The sequence below is a fragment of the Enhydra lutris genome, unplaced genomic scaffold (assembly GCF_002288905.1).
Source record: "Enhydra lutris kenyoni isolate GAN:26980312 unplaced genomic scaffold, ASM228890v2 scaffoldscaffold27, whole genome shotgun sequence".
Classification (NCBI taxonomy): Eukaryota; Metazoa; Chordata; class Mammalia; order Carnivora; family Mustelidae; genus Enhydra; species Enhydra lutris.
Window position 1 is genome coordinate 7,400,836 of NW_019154111.1, and position 16,165 is coordinate 7,417,000.

The 16,165-nt window shown below is 38.2% G+C and overlaps 1 protein-coding gene across 1 annotated transcript in view; it reads left to right on the top strand.

Annotated features, from left to right (window-relative positions):
- Nucleotides 1-16,165, top strand: part of LOC111151923 (myotrophin) — a 58,209-nt gene that overhangs the window by 26,726 nt on the left and 15,318 nt on the right. Inside the window, exons 2-3 of the mRNA XM_022510129.1 lie at nt 8,809-8,922; nt 9,657-9,740. Of these exons, the coding sequence (XP_022365837.1) occupies nt 8,809-8,922; nt 9,657-9,740 (198 nt within the window). The remainder of the gene's footprint in view (nt 1-8,808; nt 8,923-9,656; nt 9,741-16,165) is intronic.

Consider the following 16,165-nt stretch of genomic DNA (forward strand, 5'->3'; position numbering starts at 1 on the left):
ACAAAACACAGGTGAGAGTTTGGCTTCAGATAAGAGGAGAGATTTGTCAGTTGTAGGAAGGTGTGGTGGAGGGAAGTTCCTGAGGGAGTGGCTGTCTGAAGGTGTCTTCTGTGTACAGAGGGTGTGATGAGGTTATCTGCTGAGAATGAAAGGGAACGAGAAGATAGAGAAGTAGAAAGTCGATTAAAAAAAGTGGAAGAATGGGGCGCCTGGGTGGCTCAGTGGGTTAAGCCTCTGCCTTCGGCTCAGGTCATGATCCCAGGGTCCTGGGATCGAGCCCTGCATCGGGCTCTCTGCTCAGTGGGGAACCTGCTTCCTCCCTCTCTCTGCCTGCCTCTCTGCCTACTTGTGATCTCTGTCAAATTAATAAATAAAATCTTTAAAAAAAAAAAAAAGGTGGAAGAAACTTAGTCTCTGTGGAAAGTGGAAAAGCAAGAGAAAAAGGAAAACATGGTCAGATTGTCATTTAATGCTAAGGGACCCCTTGAGATAGGATATCTTTCTTTAATCCCAGAATCTGGGAGACTGAAAATTAGGGTTAGATTTTTCTTTGTAGCCAGCAATGTTTCATTAAGTTAGAATCAATATTACAGAACAGGTGTCTAACTTCCTTTCTGGTGATGTCACTAACGCCTAGAGCATGGGCAGAGGGTAGGAGAAAGGAACTAGATAGAGCACTGTCTTCCTTCCCGTATTTTTATCACCACTGCTGCAGTTAAACCTATCAGGACTGGGGGGGGGGGGTGAAATTCTCTCTACTTTGCTGAACACACCATTGATCTCAAGTTACTGCTGCTGTTACTAGATAGTTAGCTAATCCCTGTTTGCTTGAAATGGAAGGTGTCCTGTATGACCTGCTTCCAAATCTATTACTTGAGCAACCTCACCATTTCTTCAACCAGAAGCTTTATCATATCAATATTTACCATATGTCAGAAACTGTACTAGGCCTTGGAGATGCAAAAGTAAGTAATAGAGTCCAGGTACCTACCTGACCTGTGTTCATAGCGGATACTGATATAGGCAGTTTGAGCACAATGTGATAAATGTTAATGACAGAGAAATGCAAGGTGCTTTGGGCACACCTGTGAGGTTCACATTACTCAGAGCTGAGCTGAGGTGGTTAGAGATGACTTTCCACAGGAAGTTGTATTAAAGCCTGCTTCTAAAGGATTACTAGGAGTTAACAAAGGAGGGGAGGGGAGAGGAGTGGGGTGCTGGGGGAGGAATGCTGTGGGAATTGAAGTTGGAAGGGCAATCACCGGATAGATGACTCTAGATCTTCTAAACTGTGTTGTTTAGACATTATCCTCTAGGAGTGATGAATAGCCTTCAGAGGACTTTTCTTTTCTCTTTTTTTAAAATTTTTTTTAAGATTTTATTTATTTATTTGACAGACAGAGATTACAAGTAGGCAGAGAGGCAGTCAGAGAGAGGAGGAAGCAGGCTCCCTGCTAAGCAGAGAGCCCGACGACGACGACGACGACGACGTGGGGCTTGATCCCAGGACCCTGGGATCATGACGGGAGCCGAAGGCAGAGGCTTTAACCCACTGAGCCACCCAGGCGCCCCTCTTTTCTCTTTTCTTTTTAAATTAACATATAATGTATTATTTGTTTCAGGGGTACAGGTCTGTGATTCATTAGCCTTACACAATTCACAGCACTCACCATAGCACATACCCTCCCCAGTGACCATCACCCAGCCACCCTGTCCCTCCCCATCCTCCCCACCCCACCCCCAGGCCCAGCAGCCCTCAGTTTGTTTCCTGAGATTAAGAGTCTCTTACTGGTTGACTCCCTCTCCTCCCCCTTCCCATCTTGTTTCATTTTTTTCCCCCTTCCCTCCACAAATCTCTGCCCTGCCTCTCAAATTCGGAGGACTTTTTAAAAGGGAATGATGTGATCACATTTTGTGTTTAGCAGGTTCTCTGTAGTTGCAGAGTAAAGAATGGAGTAGGCAAAAGAGTGCTAGAAGTTGGGATCTTGATAAGGATGTTTTTTCCAGCAATTCAGACTATTGTTTTGATCTCTGAAGCCTACCCAACAGGTAGGGGTCACCTTGATCCTCTCTCATCACACTTTAAAACTGGTTCCATGTAGTTAGTTGAGGTATAGGATATAGAAGGCAAGAGGGAGCTGTGAAGGAGCTTGACTCAACTAGCTATTGCTCTTTAAGTCTCCCATGAAGATTGTTAGCCCTGCTCTCATCCTGTCTCAAATATTGCTTTGTTAGCCATTTTGTAGGAATAGAGCCACAGAGATTTGGTTTCAGGAAAATCTGTTATTGAGGTATAACTGAAAGTTTTGACATGTATATACCTGTGAAATCATCACCACAATGAAGATAATGAACAGATCTGTTACCCTGTGCTCTTTTGTAATCTCTCCCTCCTGTTGTCCCTTCCCTCCCTCCTCTTCCCTCAGGCAACCACTGATCCACTTGCTTTCACTATAGTGATAAAGGTTTATGTATTTTGGAGAGCCTGGGTGGCTCAGTGGGTTAAGCCCTCTGCCTTAGGCTTAAGTCATGATCTCAGGGTTGTGGAATCGAGTCCCACATGGCGCTCTCTGCTCAGCAGGGAGGCTGCTTCCCCCTCTCTCTCTGCCTGCCTCTCTGCCTACTTGTGAATTCTGTCAAATAAATAAAATCTTTTTTTAAAAAATTATAATTTTACGGCAATGCTGTACCTTCTTGATTACTTCAGTTTCTAATAATTCTTGAAGTCATGTAGTACTAGCCTTCCAAATTGTTCTTTTTAAAGTGGTTTTGGCTAGTCTAGATTCTCTACATTTTCAGATCAAATTTAGGTCAGTGTGTCAGTTTTCTAAAAAAGCCTGCTGTGGTTTTGACTGGTATTGCATTGAATCTATGCGTCACTTTGGGGAGAATCAACATCTTTACAGTCCTGAGTGTTCCAGCCAACAAACATGGTATATCTCTCCATATCTTTAGGCACTCTCTAATTTCAGCACTTTTTAGCAGTTTCGGTGTATAGGTATTTCACATTTTTGTTAATTTATCACTAAGTATTTTATATCTTTGGATTCTCTTGTAAATAATACTGATTTTAGTTTTGATTTACAGGTACTCATTGCTAGTATATAAAAATGCAGTGGTGTCCTGAAACACCACTAAAGTTACTTACTAATTCTAGTAGCCTTTTGGTAGCTTCCATAGAATTTTCTACATAAATGATCATGTCACCTCCAAATAGAGAGTCTCTTTCCTAATTGCACTGGTTATGTTGAGTAGAATTGGTAAGAACAGAGATGTCTTGTTCCTGATTTTTAGGGGCAAAGCATTGAATATGTCACCAATGAAGTGTGATCGTTGTAGTTTGTTTGTTTGTTTATTTATTTATGAAAGCCCCTTATTACACCAAGGAAGTTTTCTTCTTTTCCTAGTTTGCTGAGCTTTTATCAGGAAAGAGATTTAGGGTTTTGTCAGATACTTTCTCATTTACTAAGATGATCATATGCTTTTTCTTTTCTGGTTTGTTGAAATGATGAATTATGTTGACTGACTTTTCAGATATTTAACCAACTTTGTATTCCTGGGATAAACTCCTTTTGATCATGGTTATAGTCTTTTTTTTATATCTTTGGATTCAATTTGCTAAAATTTTGTTTAGAATTTGTGTTCATGAGGGATGAATTCCTGTAGCATTCTTTTGTTTTGTTTTGTTGTAGTGATCTTCTGTATCATCATTGTCGCATTTTGAAGAGTAATGCTGACCTCATAAAATGAGTGGAAATCTTCCCATCTTCTGGAAGAAGATTGGTATTACTCTTTTTCTTAAATGTTTGGTAGAATTTACCAGTGTAGCCCTCTAGGGCCTGGGAGTTTCTTTGTGGAAAGGTTATCAGTAAAGTCTGATATTAGCACTTTGTGTATTCACTTTTTTTTTTTTTTTTAAAGATTTATTTATTTGACAGAGAGAGACACAGTGAGAGAGGGAACACAAGCAAGGGGACTGGGAGAGGGAGAAGCAGGCTTCCTGTGCTGCTGGATCTCAGGACCCTGGGATGCTGACCTGAGCCCAAGGCACTTAATGACTGAGCCACCCGGGCACCCCCAGTCTTTATTTTTCTGATCACTCTGGTTAGATATGTATCAGTTATATTGATCTTAGAGAATCAGCTTTTGGTTTCTATTACTTTTTTGTTTTCTGTTTCGTTTGTTCCTGCTCTTTTATTTTTCCCTCTGGCTTACTTTGAATTTTCCTTTTTATAAAAATAAACTTTATTTTTTGGAGCATACTTAGGTTCACAGCAAAATTGAGCAGAAGGTACAGGGATTTCCATAAACCTTTTTTCTTCTCCCTAGTTTTAAGTTTTTATTTAAATTCTAGTTAACGTACAGTATAATATTAATTTCACATGTACTGTACGGTAATTCAGCATTTCCGTGAATCACCCTGTGCTCATTCCAAGTGTGGTTCTTAATCCCCATCACCTGTTTCACTCATTCCCCCCTACCTCTGCTCTGGTAACCATCAGTTTGTTCACTGTAGTTAAGTGTCCGTTTCTTGGTTTGCCCCCCCCCCTTTTTTAACCTGTGCTCATTGTTTGTTTGCTTGCTTGCTTGTTTGTTTCTTAAATTCCACAAATGAGTGAAATCATACGGTATTTTTCTTTCTCCAGCTAGTTTATTTCACTTAGCATAATACTCTCTAGGTTGGTTGTGTGTGTGTGTGTGTGTGTGTGTGTGTGTGTGTGTGTGTGTGTAATACTCCTCTAGTTTCTTAAGGTGAAAGTACAAAAATCATTATTTTGAGGCCTTCCTACTTTTCCAGTACAGATCTTTTAGTGTTACAAATTTCTCTGTGAGTACAGCTTTTGCTAAGGCTCCACAGAAGAGGATCCTTTTTTTCCTGTCCGTCATACAAAAGTCTTTCTGATACTGTCATCTTTTATCTGCTAAAATAAGAGTTGTAAAGATATGTCTGCAGGGATAAAGGATAAAGTTTAAACTTACAACTCCATTTCATGTGCATTTCCATACTTAGACTAAGTGGGAAGATGCCACTTACTTTGATTCAAGAATGTATCTTTTTGATGAAGTCATCTTATTGATTACCTACTACAAGCAGTACTTTCTTTTCATGAAAAAAGCACCTATCCAGTTAATGCTCTCTAGCTAATATTAGTAATGGAAAGGAAATACTAATAAGGAAAAATATATTTGAGAATCACTGAAGCAGTATTTCCGTTTGCCTCAAAGCCTCTCATTTGTGCAGTTGTGAGTAAAGGCTAAGGCGGCATATCAAGTTGCCCTTACTATTTAAATTTGTTTCCAAATAGCAAGTATATTATATTAAGTCATACCTTTAAATCTCAAGCATTATGCAGAAACCTGCCTGTACTCAGTTTGGATAGTCTTTTAGTGCTAGTATAAACCAACATCAGGGTCCACAGAAATAGTAGCTGACCTTAATTAAACATTTTATACTGTGTCAGAAACTATGTTAAATTGCATGGAGTGGCTTAATGATGCACTAAAACCTTGTGAGGTCTAAGCATTTTTATTCCCATTTTACAGATAAGGAAACGGATTTGGAAAATAACCAGTCTAAGGTCCCATACTACAAATAAATAGAGTTGAAGCTTCAACCCCATCTCCAGTGACTTTAAGCATGTTGTACACCTTTCTTCTGTACCCATATAGAGTGTGTTTGAAAGAACAGCTTGTAATGGCCATGGAATGATAGGGTTCTGAACATCTTGATTCAGAATATGGTTTGATAAGTAGTTGACCAAACCAGGGTAAGTTGAGAAAATAAATTCCTTCGGACATGTTGCTACTCTGAAAATCTGAACTTTGCTTAAGAAAGATGGGCAGATACTGAGTTGGAGGCAACATGAGTTTAGATCTCACTTGTTAACTAAGCCACAGTAAATTAATTAGTTAACCTAATTTAGCTTCAGGCTTTTCATTTATTAGATAGAGACTTTCTCCTTTAAGGTTGGTTTAAAGATTAGAGATTATGTGTCTAGCACAGTACCAAACCCATAGTAGCTGGTCAGCAAAGAGGCTGGTTGTATTTGTTACTCTTAGAATCTTCTCAGTGAATGAAAAGTTTTTTTGAGGCCTTAAGTTCATTCTCCAACATGACCCACTCCCCATCCATCACCAAGATTAAGTCCTGGTCTTCTTCTTTTTTTTTTTTTTAATTTAATTTTTTCAGTGTTCCAGGATTCATTGTTTATGCACCACACTCAGGGCTCCATGCGATACGTGCCCTCCTTAATGCCCACCACCAGGCTCACCTAACTCCCCCACACCCCTCCCCTCCAAAACTCTCAGTTTGTGTCTCAGAGTCCACAGTCTCTTCATGGTTTGTCTCTCCCTCCGATTTCCCCCAACTCCCTTCTCCTCTTCTTCACCCAGTCCTCTGTGTTATTCCTTACGCTCCACAAATAAGTGAAACCATATGATAATTGACTCTCTCTGCTTGACTTATTTCACTCAGCATAATCTCCAGTCCCATCCATGTTGATAAAGTTGGGTATTCATTATTACTAATGGAGGCATAATATTCCATTGTATATATGGACCATATCTTCTTTATCCATTTGTCTGTTGAAGGGCATCTTGGCTCTTCCCACAGTTTGGTGACTGTGGTCATTGCTGCTATGAACATTGGGGTACAGATGGCCCTTCTTTTCACTACATCTGTATCTTTGGGGTAGATACCCAGTAGTGCAATAGCAGGGTCATAGGGTAGCTCTATTTTTAATTTCTTAAGGAATCTCCACACTATTTTCCAAAGTAGCTGCACCAACTTGCATTCCCACCAACAGTGTAAGAGGGTTTCCCTTTCTCCACATCCTCTCTAACACTTGTTGTTTACTGTCTTGTTAATTTTGACCATTCTGACTGATGTAAGGTGGTATCTCAGTGTGGTTTTGATTTGAATCTCCCTGATGGCTAATGATGATGAACATTTTTTCATGTGTCTGTTAGCCATTTGTATGTCTTCTTTGGAGAAGTGTCTGTTCACGTCTTCTGCCCATTTTTTGACGTGATTATCTGTTTTGTGTGTGTTGAATTTGAGGAGTTCTTTATAGATCTCGGGTATCACCCTTTGTACTGTCATTTTTTAATATCTTCTCCCATTCCATTGGTTGCCTCTTTGTTTTGTTGACTGTTTCCTTTGCTGTGCAGAAGCTTGTGATCTCGTTGAAGTCCCAAAAGTTCATTTTCGCTTTTGTTTCCTTTGCCTTTGGAGATGCGTCTTGAAAGAAGTTGCTGTTGCTGATGTTGAAGAGGTTACTGCCTATGTCCTCCTCTAGGGTTTTGATAGATTCCTGCCTCACGTTGAGTTCTTTTACCCATTTCAAGTTTATCTTTGTATATATGGTGTAAGAGAATGGTCAAATTTCATTCTTCTATACGTAGCTGTCCAATTTTCCCAACACCATTTATTGAAGAGACTTTGTTTCCACTGTATATTTTTTCCTGCTTTGTCAAAGATTAGTTGACCACAGAGTTGCGGGTCCATATCTGGGCTCTCTACTCTGTTCCACTGGTCTATGTGTCTGTTTTTGTGCCAGTACCATGCTGTCTTGGTGATCACAGCTTTGTAGTAAAGCTTGAAATCAGGCAATGTGATGCCCCCAGTTTTTTTTTCAACATTTCCGTAGCAATTTGGGGTCTCTTCTGGTTCCATACAAATTTTAGGATTGTTTGTTCCAGCTCTTTGAAAAATGCCAATGGAATTTTGATTGGGATGGCATTGAAAGTATAGATTGCTATAGGCAGTATAGACATTTTAACAATGTTTATTCTTCCGATCCATGAGCATGGAATGTTTTTCCATCTTTTTGTGTCTTCTTCAATTTCTTTCATGAGTGTTCTGTAGTTCCTCGAGTACAGATCCTTTACCTCTTTGGTTAGGTTTATTCCCAGGTATCTTATGGTTCTTGGTGCTATAGTAAATGGAATCGATTCTCTCATTTACCTTTCTATATTTTCATTGTTAGTGTATAAGAAAGCAACTGATTTCTGTACATTGATTTTGTATCCTGCCACGTTACTGAATTGCTGCATGAGTTCGAGTAGTTTGGGGTGGAGTCTGTGTCCTGTTCTTCTGATAGTATTTGTGCAGCACTGAGTTCCTTTCCTTTATATTTTGATTTTTTTTTTTTTTTTTTGGTGTAAGTATTTTGTGTGTGGTCTTTTTTTTTTTTTTTTTGTTAACATTGTTTAATTATGTGACTATTTGATTAATATCTTCCTCCCCACACAAGATGGTTAGTTCCATCCAATCAGAAGCCATGTCTGATTTTGTTTACCTTTGTCTCTGTGCACGGTGCCTGCCACATAGTGGGGCTTTAGTAAATGTTAAATGAAGGAAATGATTCTTAGTAGCAATACTAACTACTTGTGATAATGATGTCCGCTTCCTTCAAAGTCATGATGCTTTTCCTTGAATTATAATACATGTCCTGTGATAGCATAAACTCTCAGTATTTGAACTTACCAGTCTTCTGTGGTCACATCTTGACATAATGCTGACTGAACTCCTTAGAGTACAATAAAGTATTTCATGACAGTTAGCATTATTGTCTGTTGTTTTCAGTTTGGCTAGACATGATTGAATTACCTTCATACTGTATGAATGTAGTGCTACTACGCAGAATTTAATTTCAACTTCTTGGTCACTTATTTCACCTCGCAAAAAATGTAATTGTTTCATGAAATTCTTATGACTTAAGAAGGGAAGAATACCGGGTATTTTCATGTTCTATCTTCAGTCTACCATCCATCTAAATATCATTTTCATTTGGCTTCTCTTATAAGGGAGAAGATGTCAACCGGACACTAGAAGGTGGAAGGAAGCCTCTTCATTATGCAGCAGACTGTGGGCAGCTTGAAATCCTGGAATTTCTGCTGCTGAAAGGAGCAGATATTAATGTATGTAAAGAACAGTGTCATTTTAGGAAAAAAATTTTGTTGTATGCCTTGAATAATTATTTTCTATAGGCTTGTAAAATAAGAATAAAGTCTAAAATTATACCGAATTTCCTGTAACTTAGAATTTTTTAAAAAATAAGCAGCACAGACGGACTTTTAAAACTACAGGTAGCAAATGGCTATCATGCAGTGGAGGACTCTGCAGTCCTAGGATAAATCCAGATTGGAGTTTTGGACAAAGGTCAATAGGCAGAAGTTCAGACGAGAGCAATCCTCTCCCGGCTCTTGCCTTTTATAGCTTAAGTAACCATGATAACAAGTGAGATACACTTTATACATTTCAGGGGACACCGTGTCACTTGGCCCCATTGTGTCAGTCTTTTACCTCTTTAGCAGCTAATTTCTACCCACCTCTTCCCTTCCTGGACCTCACTGGCATTCCTACAATAGTGAGGACTTGGGGCTCAAAGAGGTTAAATAATCAATACAGTAAGTAGCAGAGTCAAGGTCTGAGTTGAGGTCAAAACCCTGTGCCCTATACTTCACTGCACTGATACCCAAGGAGATATTTCTTATGGGCTTGGGCCTTGGCCGCTGTCTAAATAGCGGAAAACTTGTAGCTATGAAGCAATTTTGTGTAACAAGGCAAATAGGAAAACATTGAGAGTTCTCTAAATAAATCTAGAAGGAAGGGAGAAATGAAAAATAAAGTTTTTTATCTCATTATTTCATAGGCTCCAGATAAACATCATATTACCCCTCTTCTGTCTGCTGTCTATGAAGGTCATGTTTCCTGTGTGAAATTGCTTCTGTCAAAGGTGAGGTCAATTGCTAATTGTTTTTAAGTTTTTATTTAAAATTCCACTTAGTTGATGTACAGTGTAGTATTAGCTTCAAGTGTACAATATAGCAATTCAGTACTTGCATACAACACATGGTGCTCGCCACAAGTGTGCTCCTTTATCCCTATCACCTATGTCCCCCATCCCAGAACCCTCCTCCCTTCTGGTAACGCAGCAGTTTGTTCTCTGTAGTGAGGAGTCTACTTCTTGGTTTGCCGCTCTTTTTTCTCCTCTTTGCTCGTTTGTTTTTGTTTCTTAAATTCCACAAATGAGTGAAATCATGGTATTTGTCTTTCTCTGACTCATTTTGCTTAGCATAATACTAACACCATCTGTATTGTTGCAAATGGCAAGATTTCATTCTTCTCATGGCTGAGTAATATTCCACTGTGTATATGTGTGTTTATGTAGACATCTTCCTTATCCGTTCTTCAGTTGATGGACACTTGGCCTGTTTCCATAATTCGGCTATCGTAGATAATGCCACTGTAAACATTGGGTGTGTATATCGCTTTGAATTAGTATTTTTGTATTCTTTGGGTAAATACCTAGTAGTCAATTTGCTGAATCATAGGGTAGTTGTATTTTTAACTTATGAGGAACCTCCATACCATTTTCCAGCGTGGCTGCACCAGTTTGTTTTCCCACTAACAGCGTGCAAGGATTCCCCTTTCTCCACATCCTCGCCAACACCTGTTGTTTCTTGTGTTGTTGGTTTTAGCCATTCTGACAGGTATAAGGTGATATCTCATTGTAACTTTGATTTGCATTTCCCTGATGAAAAGACGTTTAACATCACCTGTCATGTGTCTGTTGGCCATCTGGATGTTGTCTTTGGAAAAATGTTAGCTCGTATCTTCTGCCCATTTTTAGTCAGATTATTCGTTTCTGGGTTTTAGGTTTTGTAAGTTCTTTATCTTCTCCCATCCTGTAGGCTGCCTTTTAGCGCTGTTGATCATTTCCTTTGCTGTGCAGAACCTTTTTAGTTTAATGTAGTCGCATGGGTTTATTTTTGCTTTTGTTTCCCTTCCCTCAGGAGACATATCTAGAAAGTTGCTATGGCCAGTGTCAAATTACTGCCTGTGTTCTCTTTTAGGATTATTATGGTTTCAGGTCTCACATTTAGGTCTCTCATCCATTTTGAATTGATTTTTATGTATGGTATAATAAAGTGGTCCAGTTTCTTTCTTTTGGATGTTACTGTCCAGTTTTCCCAACATTGTGTGTTGAAGACACTGTCTTTTTTCCCATTGGGTATTCTCTCTTGCTTTGTCGAAGATTAATTGTCCATATAGTTGTGGGTTCATTTCTGGGTATTCTGTTCTGTTCCATTGATCTGTGTGTCTATTTTTGGGCCAGCACCATACTGTTTTGGTTACTGCAGCTTTGTAATATAACTTGAAGTCTGGATTTGTGGTTGCCCCCAGCTTTGTTTTTCTTTTTCGGTGCTGCTTTGGCTATTCGGGGTCTTTCATGGTTCCATACAAATTATTAGGATTCTTTGTTCTAGCTCTGTGAATAATGCTGTTGATACTTTGATAGGGATTGCATTGAATGGGTATAATGTTTTGGGTAGTATAGGCATTTCAACAAATATTTGTTCTTCTAATCCATGAGCATGATGGGATGTCTTGTCATTTCTTTGTGTCATCTTTGGTTTCTTTCATCGGTTTTTGTAGCTTTCAGAGTACAGGTCTTTCACCTCTTCGGTGAGGTTTATTCCTAGGTGTCCTATTATTTTTTATCTCAGTTGCTAATTTTTATTGTTTTTTTCAATTACTTTTTGACTGTTTAGGCTAAGTATATGGTTGGTCAGTTAAATTGTGTGTGGCATCAGGGATAGAAAACTAGAGGCAGTATTTAAAATTGAGGTATAGAACAAGTGTTATTCCAAATAGCTGGTCCACAAACTGTTAACCAGTTCATGATGGATAAGGAGCTTGGGCTAAACTCTAAATCAGTCCAGTCTCCTTCATCAAGAATATCTTGCTATGAAAAAACCAAGTTAGCTGAACTAAGCATTATACTTAGTGATGTAGATAATGTCCTAGACTACTAAGTTTGCAGACTGGTGCCAAGTTCACAAACTGCACTTTGAGTAGCCCTGGTATGAAATGTGTAAGCTTCATTTTCTGTTGTACATACCGAGTAAGATTATTAGGGGCAGTTTGCTATAAATAAGGGCCCTCCACGTCATCTGGTGTCTTGGTATGCTTGCGGTCCTGGTAAGTTTGGAATTTTCCAGTGTTAACTCTAAGATGGAGTTCAAATTCCATTCTCAACAAACCAGTCAGTTGCAAATGATGGAAGACAAGATCTTTATAAAACAGGGCACCAGTATTAATCCCAAGCTTATCATTTTATGGCATACTCCAGAAAATACTGTTTGTAGCATTTCACTTGGGATTTTAAAGTAAGTCCTGCTAAAGGAAGAAAGATACCGAAATTAAATGAGTAAATAAATGTATATAAAGTATTTTGCCACAGTACCTGACAAACGATCAATAAATAGTAGCTCCTATTTTAACTAAGACTGAAGAGGATTTTATGCTTCATAGATTTAAAAAAATTAGGAAAGAAGGCTAGCACATTTGTCTCTTAACTCTTGATAATTTTTTGAAGATTTTAAGGATTTAAACTGTTCTGAATGCAGTTAATTCAAGTTCTCTAAAATTAGGGTTTTTTTCCCCATAGCTGCATGTTAAACACCATTACTAAATTTCATTAAGCGTGTGGTTGTTACTGGCTTGGGGTTGGGTTTTTATTTTGACAGAAGGGGTATAAATCAAGAGTAATTTTTAGATACTACACATTATACTGATATGAATGATGTGGTTTTCCCAAAGCCAAACAAATGAAAATATCATTCTTGGTCACTGCAGTTGATCCAGAATCTGTGGTAGGATATGCTCACAGAGATTTCTAGTCATTCTGTCTTCCTCCTCCCTGTCCATTCCTCCCTCACACCCATGGAAAGATTCTTTTGAAAGCTGACAGCTTCCGAAAGTCTTCCTTTTATCAGTACTCGGTGAAGCGTATCACTTGCCCCACCTGCCTTTGAGTCTGCCAAAATGCAAGGCTTGGTGGCTGACTCCCTTGCTATGGGAAGCACAGAATAAAAATACCTTATTTTTCTCCTCAAAAAAAAAAAAAGTACCTTTGAAAACTACTGGACCATTTCATCCCTGGGAAAATATTTTTGCTTACCATATTCAGAACTGTTTGTCACAGGCTACAAGTATTGATTTACAATTTCTTAAAGATTTATCTAATTCCAGTATTTTATTAGTTAGAATTCTTTATATTGCACGTAACTAAATCCAGCTCAGATAGGCTGAAAACAGTAAAAAGATCCTGTTGACTCATATACCTACAGTTGAGGCACACAGCCTGACCCTGGGGCTTAAGCCATATTACCAGGATCTGATTTCTCTTTGCTTCTCAGCTCTGTTCCTCAGCATGGACTTAATTTAATTCCCTTGGCCTCAACCTGTCTGCTACGTGTATAGTAAAAGAAACAGTAATAATACTGTCTTATAAATTTGAAAATTACTAAGTAAATCTTAAAGTTCTCATCACAAGAAAAAAAACTATGTGAGGAGGTGATAGATGTTAACTCAACTTTAGTGTAATAATCATTTCGCAATATATGTATCAAAGCAAACTAATACAACTTTAATACAAATGTTATATGTCAATTACAGCCCAAAATACAGATTCATAAGTCAGAATAAAAGATAAAACAAGATTTCTATCCCCCCTCCTTTGTCTCTCTTTTCCTGATATTTTTTGATACAGCTCAGGTTTTGTTCTCTGAAAATAAAAACGCCCTAATAGGGGCGCCTGAGTGGCTCAGTGGGTTAAGCCGCTGCCTTCGGCTCAGGTCATGATCTCGGGGTCCTGGGATCGAGCCCCGCATCGGGCTCTCTGCTCAGCAGGGAGCCTGCTTCCTCCTCTCTCTCTGCCTGCCTCTCTGCCTACTTGTGATCTCTCTCTGTCAGATAAATAAATAAAATCTTTAAAAAAAAAAAAAAAAAAAACGCCCTAATAAAAACCTAATTTAAAAAACTAAAAAGGGATCATTTTTAGCTTAGGCTCTGTGATCATTTAATGAGATGCTCCTAAGCATGCTCTTTCTTTTTAGCCATATCTCATACTCTGTTTCTTTTTGATAAGCCACTCTTTCTCCACGGGAGAAACAAAACAGTTATTGTTTTGCTAGAGAAGTCCCAAACCATCATTGGTATTCCTTATTTCCAAAGCATGATGCTCCAGGTCATTGAGACATTGCTACAAGATTCCATTTTCTGCCTTGATTTGCATGTACATTAGGCCTTAATATGTTTTCTTAGAAGGGTCTCTGTAATTATATACAATGTTGCTACATTATTGATTGTAAGTTGGTTGTTTCACTTTTAACTAGCTTATTTTTTCTTTCACTTGTGACTCTAATACTGTTCTTTTGTTTGTGTCTGAGCCTTGATTTTTGAAGGTAAGTGACGTTCAGAGACGGCTCTGTTAATGGCAGATGAATTGTACCCATGCAGAGAGCTGTTATTTTAGATGAAAGGGTTTTTTTTTTTTTTTAACCTTTAAGAGCATAGTAAAATTCAGTTCTGCTTTTTCAAAATTACTTTGATTTTTTATTATTGCATAAGCTTCTTTAATGGATACCCTATAGTTTTGTTAGCCAAATACTTTTTTGGAAATTGACTGTGCTCTTTCAAAAATCCTTCGTTGCTAAAATAAGGCTATTCCAGAGCACTTTTTTTATTGTTAAAATCAATGTTTCTATTACGAAATCTGGTTCTGCCTTTTGTCAAAAGTTTGAATCCTTATCGATTATTATGAATTCATTTTAAAAGTACTTAGTTTGAAAAGTTTACCAAATTAACATTTATAATAATTATCCCGCTGGTATATCATTAGTATAGAAAAAAAGCCAAAGTAAACGAAGTTGAAAACTTAGTATGATTACAACCAATAGGGGTAAAAAGAAAGAAAAACCACAAAAACAAAAGAAAGAGGTTTAGTAGAACATTCAAAATCAAACTATGGGATATGCTAGATCACTTACTGGACAAGTTTTTTTGTTTCTAATTTAATGCAATGGAAGATGAAGTTTATGACCCATGTGGGAATTAGAAACATTTACTTCTTGATTGTCCATATAACAAAAGAAGAAGCTAACATCTGTGGAGAACATAATATGTACAAGCAATTTGTTTATGTTATCACCTTTAATTTCTGTCAACCCAAATATATAGGTATAATCATCTCCATATTGTGGATAAGGAAACCATTTGGCTCACGACGGTTAAGTATCTACCCAATGTTAAACAAAATATAATGGAATTAAGATTTGTTCCAGGATTGGGACGCCTGGGTGGCTCAGTGGGTTAAGCTGCTGCCTTCGGCTCAGGTCATGATCCCAGCGTCCTGGGATCGAGTCCCGCATCGGGCTCCTTGCTCAGCGGGGAGCCTGCTTCTCCCTCTGCCTCTGCCTGCCACTCTATCTGCTTGTGCTCACTCTTGCTCTCTCTCTCTGACAAATAAATAAATAAAATCTTTAAAAAAAAAAAAAAAAAAAAGATTTGTTCCAGGATTATGACTCAGAAGTCCATGTTCTTTCCCTATCAGAATTACAGGCAGGGACAGTTACAAGAATGAAACACATTTATTTCTGTAGATAAAGTTATTTGGCCCAATCTTTTATTTTTGAACTAGTAATAATTTTTTAAAAAATCAATACATGTGGAACTTCCACTTCAAGATTGAGGTACAAGCACATGCCATGGTATCCCCTTTTTCCCTCCTATGACAGAAAAGTGGTTTTTAAAATGAATCAGTATTTGCTTTGGAACATAAGCAGGGCTCCATTAGAGAAGTTATAATGAATCCTTGAGACACAGAAAGCAGAGGGGTTGGAGTTGAAGAAGAAAACGTTCCCTGAAATGAACAAGAGAGTATTGCAAGAGAGTATTGAAAAGGTAGGAGCTGATCCAAGACTGCTGTAAGCCCAGAAGTGGTGAGCATCCTGAGTAACAAATAAGTGAAGATTTGGATGCACTTCAGGAAGAAACAGATTTCAACCCAAGAGAAAAACTGAGATGCAAGAAGGATCAGAATCAAGAAATTAATCTGTGAATAAATCTAAATGAATATGAAAATACAAAGCAAACACTGAAGTTAAAAAAATAAGCTACTATAGAATTATTAAATAACAACCTATAAGATGGAAAGGAGTACATGAAAAACATTATATAAAACTGGGGAGAAGAGACCAGGGAAAAGACACAGGTGAAACAGGTTAAAATGCAGGCTCAAGAGGCATCCTGGGAAATGTAGCAGTAGCAGAGGAGGAAGCAGCCCAAGCAAGAGTGTGAAACAAACTTCTGCGT